Source organism: Rhyacophila brunnea, unplaced genomic scaffold, assembly GCF_057557595.1.
Source record: "Rhyacophila brunnea isolate RB1 unplaced genomic scaffold, BYU_Rbru_1.0 scaffold_3, whole genome shotgun sequence".
NCBI lineage: Eukaryota > Metazoa > Arthropoda > Insecta > Trichoptera > Rhyacophilidae > Rhyacophila > Rhyacophila brunnea.
Genome location: NW_028232965.1, coordinates 57045134 through 57058534, shown reverse-complemented (window position 1 = coordinate 57058534; position 13401 = coordinate 57045134). Strand labels below are relative to the sequence as shown.

Sequence of the window (13401 nt, the reverse complement as noted above, 5' to 3'; positions counted from 1 at the left end):
CAGTAACCCGACGAATGTTAAATACAGTATCGTATTATATGCTACCATTTTATTTCAGATATCCTTGCGAAGTCAGAGTGAGGTCAGTCCCTCTGCAACCTTGCCGGAGACACGGGAAGAAGCGCAAAGAAGAGGAGACAACGGAAGCCACCGGCAACCTTCCAAATGGAAATGTTCCCGCGGGAAGTCAGACCCCCGGGCCGCCCGCCAATCACGCTAACTCGCAGCCCAACAAAAACCGACACGCAAATCCCGCGGCTCCTCCCCGTGCTCCGTCTGCTCCCCATTCGGACCCCAACAGGAGCGTGCACAATAGCAGCGCCAGTCCCAGATCCCTTCATAGCGCATCGCCAGTGAGAAATCATCCTTCGATTCAACATCCTAATAGTCTGCAAGCCGGCTTTGGAAACACCGCAGGGCCCTATGGTTCTGCATTTGGAAATCCTAACATGATGAATCATCCATCGGCGGCTGGCCTCTTGAATCCCAACCTGACGAACCCCACTCTTCTTGACATGGCTTCCATGATCGACAACTTCACGGATGCCCAGCTGCAGAGCAATCACATCTCCAGCACGGTGCTCGATTCACCTTACAATTCGTATGAACAGAATTACAATCACAGTCTGCACCATCAGAACAGCTTATATGCTGCTTCGCAGCAGCACCATGCGATCATTGATCCCTCTCCGGGTATTCCAGTGACGGTTGCGTATGATGTGATTCCCGTCGACCCACAGAAGCGACAGCCACCGCCCGTAGCAGATTACCCGGGGACTGTCCCCGATGTCCCGCAGGTGGCAAGCCAGTGGACGGAGTTCAACGACCCCGACGTCTTCGGTTTCAGGGAAAACTCCTCTGTCAAGGAAGACCCTGACTCGACGACCGCCAACCTCAATGCAGCCTCCAACAATTACAGTCCTGACTCAGTCCGCACAACGGGAACCCCTTCCTCTAACAGTGGGAGAATGAGTGTGCCGGATCCAGCCGCCGATAATGCGGGAAGCATCGGAGACCATTCCATTAACAAAACTCTTGACGGTTCACCTTCAAAATTGAATTCCAGGATTTATGAAGATCCCCAAAAACAAACAGACATTCCCGGAAATATGAATCCGACTTTGGCTGATTTTGACAAATCACAGATGGCCGAAACAAAAATTCCCGGAATGACAGAATTGCATCATAAAAATTCCGACACAAAGTCTCCCCGAAATTTGTTCAACCCTCTATCAGTTGAAAGTGGAAATGCGTTCATGCCCAACTCTGAACCACTTGGAGACAGATCTTCTTTTGCTCCTGTAAACGAAAAAGATTCAACCACTCAAAATGATTCTTACAGAAGTGGCTGGCGGACCCCACAAAAACTCATCATACCCAATTCCAACTGGGATCGTAGTCCCTCAACTAACTTGAACGCGGGATTCGACACATCCACGCCAAACAGCAAGAATTGGGAACAAGGCTCTCCTGCGATGTCCAATTCAATAAAATGCTGGGACCAGAATCAGAACGCCCCCTCGACTCCTACAAATCAAAGCGAATCTTCTCTGTTCAGGGTTCCGAAAGCAAGGCCGCCCTCTCGGTCTCAGCACAGCGTTCCGAATTCTCCCGAAAACGCTGACGGAAGCACATTCTTGAAACCATTTCCACCAGCTGAGAGGTCTCCCGTCGCCCCCGGCTACGAAAATAGAAGTCAATATGACAGCCGAAATCTCAATCGCAACCCTTCCCTTCAGAGTCGGCAAAACTATACTATCGCTCATGACGACGGAACTCGGCCGGCGTCTGCGCCGTGTCCTCCCGCCAGGCCAGCAGGCACCGAATATCCTGTCAACAATTATTCGCCGCTCAACCAGAACGCCTATGCGGCCCAGGGGCATCCCCCACAGGGCTATGGGAACTATCCTCAGATGGCCAATGCATACTCATTCGCCTCGGCCTCTTACAGCCCCTTCAATCCATATGAGAATTCCTACAACGAATACAATCTGGCGTACTACAACGCGGAGAAATACAAGCGCGAAGAGTTCCTGCGCAACTCGGGCTGCTACAACTCATACGGCTATCAGAACTACTCCAACGCCTACGCACCCAACTTCTACCACCAGAATGCGGCCCCCAACTGGTGCCAGCCCGCACCTAACTGGTGTCTCTATCCCCCACCCTTCTCTGTCCCGTTCCCGCCTGAACCACCCAAGTCGGAGCCCATCGGCGAGGTGACTGATTTTGCGGACAACCTGGAGTGCTTCAAGGATGGCCAGATGGGTGGCGTAGCCATTGCACTCGGCCACGGCAGTGTACTATTCGAATGCGCCAAGCACGAGATGCACGCCACCACTGCCCTCCGCAACCCCAACCGTCTCAACCCGACCCGCATCTCGCTCGTCTTCTACCAGCACCGGAATCTCAACCGCTCCAAGCATGGCCTTGAAGAGTGGGAGGAAAAGATGCGTCTCAAAAAATTGGGCCTCACCCCTTCCACTACCGCACCGACCACTCCCACCGCCAACACGCCTGTGGCACCCGGCGCTGCCTCTAGCCCCCCTGAAGCCTTCTATGGCAAAGCCGAAAAGAGAAAAGATGTGGGAGAAGAAATCCCGGGAGGATACAGTTCCATGGCCGCTCTAGTGGATGCCGCATCCAATGGTAAGAACGGCAGACAAATCATGATGAGAGCATCTACGCTGACCACCATGTCGTGGACCACGCTGTTTCCCATGCACCCGTGCACGGTCACCGGTCCCTACCAAGAGTCCGGCGCCTGACAAAAGAAGGGGACGGCCCCCGACGGGGTCGCTGCCCCTATTTCGCGACCCCCTGCACGATTACCCGTGGCGTTCGCAGCACAGTGATGCTCCGGGATTTCCCCGTGGACCATTTGAAAATCAGTCGGAATGGAAATGAGCTGCCAGAAGTCGTTGTGATATGGAGCCGATTCTACCCGATCGTTACCGCTAGTCTTTGAAAATTTTCATAATACATGCGTAATATCATTTATTCGTTTTAAGTATTCTAGCTGTTAGTCATCGACGACCCGATTCGGGGCGCACGAGTAAAAGCGAGACAATTTTCGGTCCGGTCGTCGTCTTGAAATGTAAACTTTGCCAAAATCGGGAGACTGAGCTGGCAATAGAGCGTCAGTCGATCCTCGAGAACATTGTATCTATTTCACGGCGAAAATATGTAAATTAAGTGTTTTTTTTAAACGGATTTTATGTAAGCAAACAAATAATGATCTCATATTCATATAAAGTAACTAACCCAACCTTAACCGAACCGAAAGTACAAACGCCACATTTCCAATACGTTTTTAGAAACGATTCTGTCATGGAAAGGATGACAGATTTTATCGACCCATTCAATGCAGGAAAATAATTACGATTGAAGGTTTTTGACAATCGTCGCATAATCGAGAGAACGATCTTTCTTTCAAAATCACTTCTGTATTTTTAGACGATTACGATTATTATCAATTGGTGTATGCCGTGCTGTATTTTTAGGTTATTTTTTTATTGAAAAAGAGTGCTTTTACAATTTAGAATTTTAAGAAAGTGTGTATTATTAGATTAGTTAACTTATTTAATATTTTTACTTGACTCGATTCTATTTTAACCTATGTGTAATTTATATGTTTTATTAATTTATTGACTAAGACTCGTGTCTACATGTGTAAAGTGAGCAATAGTTGTTCATAATTTTAAAAACTTTGTAATCAAATCTTTTACAAGTATCGTTTCCCTTATCAAGAATGGATCATTCAATTTGTCTTTTTTGTAGGTGTCTATTTTTATTATTTGAGAGCGTTTTTGTATGTATACTTGTATAATATGGTAGCTATTACAATTTATTTTTATAGTCATGAAACCATGAAGACATTCGAAGAAAAAGAAAATGCTTTTATTCATAATAATGAGAATACTCAAATAATCGTACTACCGTTGTTCGCGGAAGTTTAATTTGTATTCGTAAATTATAATATTTTCGTGCCATACTATCGATCCAGTATGGTGTTACCATTTGTCACTATTTGAGAAAGAAATACCCGCGTGAAGTTTCAATTTATCAAAATGATTTACCTCATTGCGCGGATTGGAATGAAGTGATAAAAGTGAAACCAAATCAATTTGATTACCTGCCGACTTCCAGTATTTATTTTTTACTAAAAATAGGAATGTATACCAAAGCATAATTAAATTTGCATAACATTCATCCGGTCTGAATAAATTGTTGATAGACGAGCGATGAGCGATCCCGTCTTTTAATAATATTATTATTGTAGGTTAGTCTTTCGATAATATTTTTTTTATAAACTGTCGAGTCGATGTGTAAAATATCAACGTGGCAGATTTGAGTTTTAATATAGCTCTAAAGTAATAATATATTAATATATTTTTGGTCCATAATGTGTGAAAATTGAATAACTTTTAACGTACTAAATTAAACAAGATTTTTACCAAATTTGAAATTAAGTGTTAGGCTTACCGATATAGTTAATTATATTTTTTATTACCCCGAGTGCGAAACGTTTTATCAGTAGGACATTTTAGGGCGAGATTGCGAGCGGATGTTATGAGACTTTTGACAGTGTGATAATTTATTAAGTCCAGTAATTTAATCTCGTATCACACTACACGGGAGACGACCCTTAGAAAGTAACTTTTTCTAGTAAAGGGGAGACCTTCCGACTCATAATTCGATAAATAAGGTACTGTCGCGTGATTAACTTCACGAGAACCTTTTTTACGTAAGAGAATTACATAGCTATTAAGTCTAAATTATTATACATATGCCAGAATTTTAACTGTGTAGGTCCGTTGACCTTCTGGTTTTTGTACGCGCGTCGCAACGCTGAAACAATAAAGTGATCGGATAGATTAGGTGTTGCCAATGTAAAGATAACAATATGATGAGGAGTAGGAATTCGTCAAAATGAAATGCCGAAAAAGACCTACAAACATTTCGAATCCATTTATTTTTGTATATTTTTGTGTTCATTCTTGCCATGTTTATTTATTTAAAATTTTAGTTGAACACAATTTAAGAAATCTTTACTGCATTTTTAAATGTTTTATCATCTCAATTACTTTGTAATTAATAATTACAAGCATGCTCTGTATTGATTTTTACAACCAAATAATGAATATTTCATTTATAAAAAATAATCAATTTTTTGTCTGATATAAAGGTGATTTGTATATTATTTCAAATAATGTGAAAGTAATTTGTATTTTTATTATTGTTCAACTGGAAAATTCATTATTTAATTTATATTATTGTTTTTTTTTCTTTTATTTATTAACCGAAATCGATCAATTGTTTTGTCTAATCATTTCAATTTTGAGAAATAAATATATCCATTTAGTATAAGTGTGAAGCCATCTATGTCGGTTGTAGTGACCACACTTAGTATTTATTATTACTACCGTATATTATAAGTGATTATATTTAATTTTATTAAAGAAAATGAAAAAAAAATATTATTTTATTTTAGAAACCCTTTCCCGATTACATTATTCATTAAATAACAATAAAATGTACTTTTGTATCTTTGCTTATCCGAATAATTCCTCATAAAAATAAATAACATAGTATAGTAGCCACACGATAGCTTGTCAGTTCCGCGAATACAAATATCATTGTCGCTACCCTCCGCGGATTGTTCCACATAACATCTATGGATCATAAATAGGATACTATATTATCTGTATGCACCTATAGTATTTTATTATAGATACTCTCATCGTGAACATGACACAGAACATTCGTTTCGGCAAGTGACATGCTATAAAAATTTGACTATAGGTAATCTATATTCGACATGAAAAAACCATTATTCTATAAATGATAAGATTATTCTGAAATAATAAAAAGAATGTTATCTAAACATTTACCTATTAATTTTGACAAAATTTATACAGACATCTTACCATGGCTCAAAATCCATGCAAATCATTATCTTTCAAAGTATTGTGAGATTTCCGTCACTGACTGCATTAGATTAATTCCACTCCTAGGTTCAGTGGCCATTTCACAGCAAAGATAAATAACAATATCTGTCTCAGTGTTTACATTATAAGAAATTTGCTCATGCAGACTGGTCTTCGAAGAACTTCATCCATATTTTTGTTGACATGTTCACGCATGGTGGATGAGATATAAGTTGTGTGGGTGAATCGATGTAAATCAAGAAGAGATATGAAGCGCTTACTTTCAAAAGCGGCTAAAACGGTTTTTCAAGTATTTTGAGTTGGATATATATTTTGATAAATATTATATTTATCTACCATAGTATGGTCTGAGTTTTAATTTCAAAACTCAGCTAAATATGTCATTATTAATAATTAAAAATTTAGTGTAGTTTCAAAATCGGCTAAAACGGTAGTATAAGATATATGTTATTTCAATTTATCTCGAAATTGCATAAAAACCGTTTTAGCCGCTTTTTAAAAGTAAGCGCTTTATATGTCCTCCTTTTAGAGACCCATGTAGTGACGTCCCTAGACAAAATGCCGCCCCATTTTTTATACAGTATTTTTGACTCCAATATCTAAGAAATGTGGGTATTTGTCGGTTTACAGGAAGCCAGGCGGGAAACCGTGCCAATGTTCATAGCCGATTTTGGCAAAATTCATGAATTCAAGAATGAAAATCTAACCCACAGATTCTCAAACTTCTTTCGACCACCGCCCACTTTGAGTTTAAAAAAAAAACTAGTGCCCCCCATATTTTTTAACTTACCTTTTTACATTACCATCTGTTGCGTATCTTAAAAACAGTTATTGCAAATATTATTTTTAAACATGCATTATTATATGGATATGATAATAGGGTGTGACTCATACCCTACTTCTGAGATCAAAGAATGTTTCAATGAGAGGAAATGAAACTCATACTTAAGACTGAGCTGAACAGGACAAGGTCATTCATAGTTTAGTCGGATAGTAACCTCAGCGTTGAAAGGACGTCATTTTAATTCAGTCTAACCTCAAAAACCTCTAACCATCGGGGATTTATTTTAAGAAACGCAATAATTATTAATTACAATTCTCGGTCGAATGAATAATCATTATTATTATTAGTATTATTAACTTCAAACATAAAATGTACGCGACGTAACCTGATGCCGGCCGAAGGAATACAGGGCTGTCAAAATAATATCAATCTAATGGTACGTTTTAAAGAGTTACAAATTTTAAGTTAAAAATAGCTTACTGTACAGATGGAATAATTACATATTTCCAAGCGTCAAAACAGCATACAACATTCATCTAAAATAAGTATGAAAAGACTAGCTGATTATTTTATTTTTGTATTGTTCTTATTTTTTTGCTTATCAAAATATTTCACATATTATCTGATGATGTGTATTTTGAGTATATCGTAATATGTATCTTGTACCATTAAAATTGCTATTAAGTTGATATAACATAGGAAAATCTGTAAATCATTAAAATGTTAATTTCGTTATAGTTTTTAATTAAACCTGTGCAATTACATATTAGATTTAAACACTGTTGTACTGTGTGACTTTTATAATATCAGATAGCCTTACGCGAGATGGGCAAGATAAAAAATAAAACTGTAGGATGTCTGCAGAAGATTAAACAAAACCCAGCTCATTGGATAACCGAATGGTAAGCAACTGTATATATTATATTTTTCCGCCAAATTGCACAATTAAAAACAACTTATCATAAGAATAAGTAAGACGTCTGCAACAGCCCTGGCATAAATATTCTTTTGTCGGTACCTTTTTTATGTTCTCAGCGACCGCTAGCTTTGAATAAAAAAATAATCTGTGGGTGACTCCACGTTAATAATCATTTTTTATAAGTATAAATTATTTCTTGCATTGGCTTTACTTACCAACAAAATACAATAATTATTGTACCTGCCAACTAAAAGTAAAGTTGCGTTACTTATTTGTAAAAGTGTCAGACTAAATTTAAACCAATCGGGTAAGTAATAAAAAGTCACTTTCTTTTTATAATAAACAGACATCACTATATTCCACGTTTTTTTTAAATATGCATTAGAATTAAACAATATGTACCTATTTTTTTAATAATTATGTAATAGGTCTTACACATTCAAAATAAATACTATTCATTAATAATGTTTTTTGGATAGCACATGAAATAAAAATGTAGGTAGATATGTATTTCAACATCCTTCGTATGTTTAGTTCTCGGACACTGTCAGGTTAAAACGTTATTAATATATTATTAGTTTATATCGTGGCTATCCATCATATTGGTTGCAATATTTTCCACCGCTGATTTACAAATTGAATTTAGTAACATTTTCGTATATTAGAAGATATCATTTTTTGGTCACCCCATACTTTATTCACTTCGACAGTGTTTACGATTTAAATTTAATTAAGAGAACATTATTTACTTTAGATCAAAGCATTGTCGGCGACCTTTGAATATTACCAGTAGAGCAACAATTCTGGACCACATGTAAAAAAATCATATTTCAATTCTCAAGGGCAATTCTGTAGAGCGTCCCCTTAATCATATTTAGAAGTACTTTTATTAACATTAAAAGAAGGTTTTGAATTTAAAACTTATCTAATGTGACAAATGAATCTGATGCATTTCGACGAGATTGTTAATTTCAGGCTCGAATTCACTTAAAAACAGCCGTAAGTCGCTGTCGCGAAATTTAACCATGGACTACGTGCATGAAATATAAAACTGCATCCATATTATTACATGCGTAAGCGATTCTAATTTAACCGTCTATACGGGACTCCATGCATTCGAGTAGTAAATCGCATCTCAGGTGGTGTCGTATCTAAATTCCGTCGAATTTTTATAGATAGAATTTTTCTGCCGTCGCCCCTCTAGATTTCCTTAAAGCCCCCTAATTTTTTTTGATCCTTCTACTGCCCCCCTGAAAGCCTCCAGTGCCCACAAGGGGGCGTTATCGCACACTTTGAGAAAGACTGATCTAACCTAAACTAACAAATAATCAATTATATCGGCTATTTTCAAAATTTGTTTGCCGCTGGCTTCCTGTAAACTGACAAGAATCAAAAATTCATATCAAGATTGCAGTTTTAATGTTGTGAGTACCTACATAAAATAAGAAAAATATTATTTATAAAGTATTATATTTTATATATGTTCCATTGGTTATTTTCTGGATTTCGGTTAATAAAGAATATCCTCGGATTTCCGACAAGGCTATCGCAGTTCAGCTCCCATTTTCTACGACATACCTATATCTCAGTGGCGAAGACTGGGCGACTATTTGAAGCCTACCTTCTTAAGAAAAATATTTTTTAACTGCATATTGACTTATTTATATAATCACATTCTATAAAATAATTTATTTTGCCAACGAGAGATGCCGTATGTGTAGGAATGTATTACACAGATAATAACAAAACAGTCTGCAAAGGTTTTAAAAAATACACTACACTACAAAAATTCACAGTCTTGACGTAAATAAAAGTCGGATTATGTTTCAAATTCTCAATTTTTTTCATATGGACTTTACATCACGTAGCCCCGCCCAGTCTATCAAATTGTATGAACTAAGGTAAGCTCCGATCGCAGAGCCTTAAACTAAATAATTAATAATTAGATAATTTAAAAAAATAATTTCTATGGAGCTTAATTTAATAAATATAGACTGTTTTTAAAAATAAAAAGAACTTTTATGTAATGACTTTTGATGTGTATAAATGTTTTGAAAAAATACGTACTTAATTTACACTCATCGCTTAATTTTATGTAGTCAGTGAGTTTTTGAAGTTTCATTAAATTAGTGTGTCGTTGTCATTAGTGTGTACCTATTCATTAGTAGTAATATCGTATTATCTTCTTATTTCTCGTAAGTATACCTGACAAGTAGTGTGTTCTTTTTATCAGATCTCCACAGCCTACCTCTTTCCAAAAGTCACCCTTCGCTACTGCTATATCTAGGTGAGAAAAGTTTTTCAACTCAAGTTATAATTAAAAATAATAAGCAGGCTGGCAGTGATAAGGTTAAGTAAGTGTTGGGAATTTAATAAAATTAGCTAATGAGAAATGTCACTAAATATCCCTATAAGTATATTTAAAAAAAATACAGTTAAGGTATAATCCATATATATAAACGTATAAACTTAATGCATCAACTGTAGAAAAAAACTTGACATTTTGTGTAGAACAGACACTGCTTAAATTTCACCTAGAATCATAAAAAAACCATATCTTCATTTGATTTCTAAAAAGTAGTGATTTTAAACTCATCCCCCTTTTCCTTTTGGACACAGGATAATTATGATATTGGGACTGAAGAACGAATAAGAATTTTATTTGATAATGAATAAATTTTATTAAGTACTTTATAAAAAAGCAGTATAAAAATTACAGGTACGCATGCATGGAAGAATATAATTATATATGATCTGAATAAAAAATATATTACTTTTCATTCATAATATTATTTAAAGCTGTTTTAACATTTACAATGATTTCCGCCCGTGGAAGATATTTGGCCATTTCTGTGACCTGTATTAAATAATATAAAATATATCCACCAAAGCTATAATAGACACCTCAATATATATTTATTTTACTACATATAATAATAATATGTATAAGTCCTAACCTAACGTCTTCACATATTTTTTTATAAATGTTTATAATTATCACCAGATTCGTTGCGATTAAAGTTCCTCACCGGTTTGAAATAAATTAATCATGGAGGTATTTAAATACCAAAAAGATCTTTCTACAAACTAATTTAAAGTAATATTGAGTATTAAAAGTTATATAATTATGTATAAAGCAAAACCCAATGGTTATTATGTGAATGAAATGTAAAAAAAATATTTTTGATTAATATGAGAAATTAAAGGCTTACTGGTGTGAATTAATAATAATATTGTAGGTACATAGTGAGACAACAATTAATAAAGTTGACTGTTAAAATTTTATGAATAATATTTGGATAGAACATTGATAGAATATCAAGAAATCGCATTTGTTGTTAGACAGTCGGTACCTAAGTTATAATATCTTTTCAGTAGCGTTTTCATTACATATTATTGGTTAAAGATTTTTAATATTCAGAAAGACAACACAATTTGTATTATGTCATAATTTTTGTCATTATTTTAATTATACTAAAACAATTATTAGATAATAAATATTATAAAGTTATCGAAGACAGAATGATTTGACTCTAGGCTGATCAATAACAGCATTCACTGAGAATATCGACACCTACTACGTAAAAGGTCGGAACTGTGTTTTTGGCTATTTTGACTTAATTGCCTTTTATTAAATAATTTTAAAGATAATAAAACGATGATTATCGCAAAAAAACAGAAATTCAATAAATATTTTACAGGCATAACTAAAAATGATGATTCCAGCATTTAAATTAACATTGGAAATTAACATTAAAATTTATTATAATCGTACTACTGAAAAGTTACCATTTTGTAGCTCCGACGTTATATGTAGGAGGTGTCGATATGTTGGTATGGTGAAAACCACTTTCATATTTTTCTTAACAAATACATTGTACACGATACAATTCCGTAAAAAACAGTAGTTAAATTAAGTAATTACATAAATAGACATACCTACAATGTACATATTATTTTATAAATAATTTGTCATAATATTAAATAATACTAAGAATGTAAATACAATAGTCAAGAATAAGACGATAAAATAATATTATGGACGGTGAACTGAATAAATCGTCACTCTATATGATTTCCTAAGGTGACTTGTCATATTCTTACTTTTAGATTCATTTCAACTATACTTTCTTAAAATAGCTCTGACCAAGCAAAACCGCACATTTAATGCAGAATTCACTAGTAATAATTGTTTACTGGTGAAAAAGACATTATAATTTCAAATCTCTTGATTTTCTAAAATTTCCCAGTCTAACCGACCTGAGATTATAAATTAATAATAGAATTTTATTTATATTGAATGTGGTGATAAATGAATCACCATTATTAGTTGAATGCTACGGTCATGGTCCCCACATCCTAAAGTGGGCCCCCAGGCCAGGGTCTTTGGCGGGGCCCCCTACCTATTCCTAAGGTAGAGGGCAGTGTAACACTTTGCAGCGTTTCCCAACTGATATTCTACAGAATATCAGCAGAATCAGATCCAATAGGATAACGTGAAAAGATCACAAAATAACAATGAAAAAGGGAACATACAGGAAAGATTTTGCGATGTAACAGATGTCGTCAAACCAGTTTTCTCAAATATCATATAAAGAATGTTTCACACAGAGACCTAGAATTTTCGGTTTATATCAAAAAATACAGAAACCGGCAATTACTGTTTTTCAGCAACGACAGACAATAATCAAAAATTGAAAAATACATAGTTGGTACCTTATGCAAACACATATTTTAAAATGTTAATTCATCTAAGCAAAGTGGCGAGTAGTAGATTTTTTTTAGTGTTCATGGAATAAATTTGAGGCATATGGAATGTATACAAACACAATAGTTATTAAAACTGTTGTCTTCCGACGCCACGGCCCCTCCTAAGGCCGGGCCCCCAGGCTACAGCCCTGTCAGCCCCGCCTTTTGGCTATGGTAAGTAGGTACGCCAATCACAGACATGAAACTCGTAAATAAAAAGTACAAATTCGTTTTCATTACAATAATTTTGTAAAAAAATAATTACTATTTATTATCATAGTTTATGCACTTATATATCGTCCCCCTGTGGTCAAAGAAACATCTCCACTTTTGGATATAATTAGCACGTTATTTAAATGTGGTAATTAAATATTAATTAAAAGGTCTGCAGCGAATGGTGGAAAGTAAATTTACTTATGTTAAGGACTTCTGTAAAGTAAAGAAAGATACGTTTCTTTGACTCTAAAGGGCTGATATTTTACCCATTCAAAATTATAATATATTACAGATAAGAATGGAATGAGTTGATTACGGAAAAAGTTATATCTTTATTATTATAGGATGAACATAACATTCTTTATTGTCAGTACATACCTATATAACCTCAGAAACATATGTACCTATTAGAAAAATCTTAACTCATTCGGTAAAGCACTCACCTGGCCAGTGACGTCCCTAGATAAAATACCGCCCCATTTCTTACACAATATTTTATCATCCTTTTATGACTCCAATATCTAAGAAATGTGTTGTTGAACACTTTGAATTCCACTCACCCCAAGATTTTTTCTAATAGGGTTATTTCTGAGGCTATTTCAAGCTATGCATATGCATGCACATGCAGACAATCCATTGAGTTATGAATATGAATCATATTTACACAATTATTATAATGTAGTGGAATGATAACATGAATTTATTATTAATATACAAATGTGATTTAAAAAAAATGCAATTATGAAAGATGTAATGATATATTAAAATAATATAGTCGCAGT

At 35.3% G+C, this 13401-nt stretch overlaps 1 protein-coding gene across 2 annotated transcripts in view; it reads left to right on the top strand.

Moving 5' to 3' along the window:
• Positions 1-3876, top strand: part of LOC147068599 (methylcytosine dioxygenase TET-like) — a 190682-nt gene extending 186806 nt beyond the window's left edge. For both annotated transcript variants that reach the window (XM_085952344.1, XM_085952345.1), the window contains one exon: positions 59-3876. In XM_085952344.1, coding sequence (XP_085808470.1) covers positions 59-2768 — 2710 coding nt within the window. In that variant the 3' untranslated portion in view covers positions 2769-3876. The remainder of the gene's footprint in view (positions 1-58) is intronic.
• The last annotated feature ends 9525 nt before the right edge of the window (positions 3877-13401 follow it).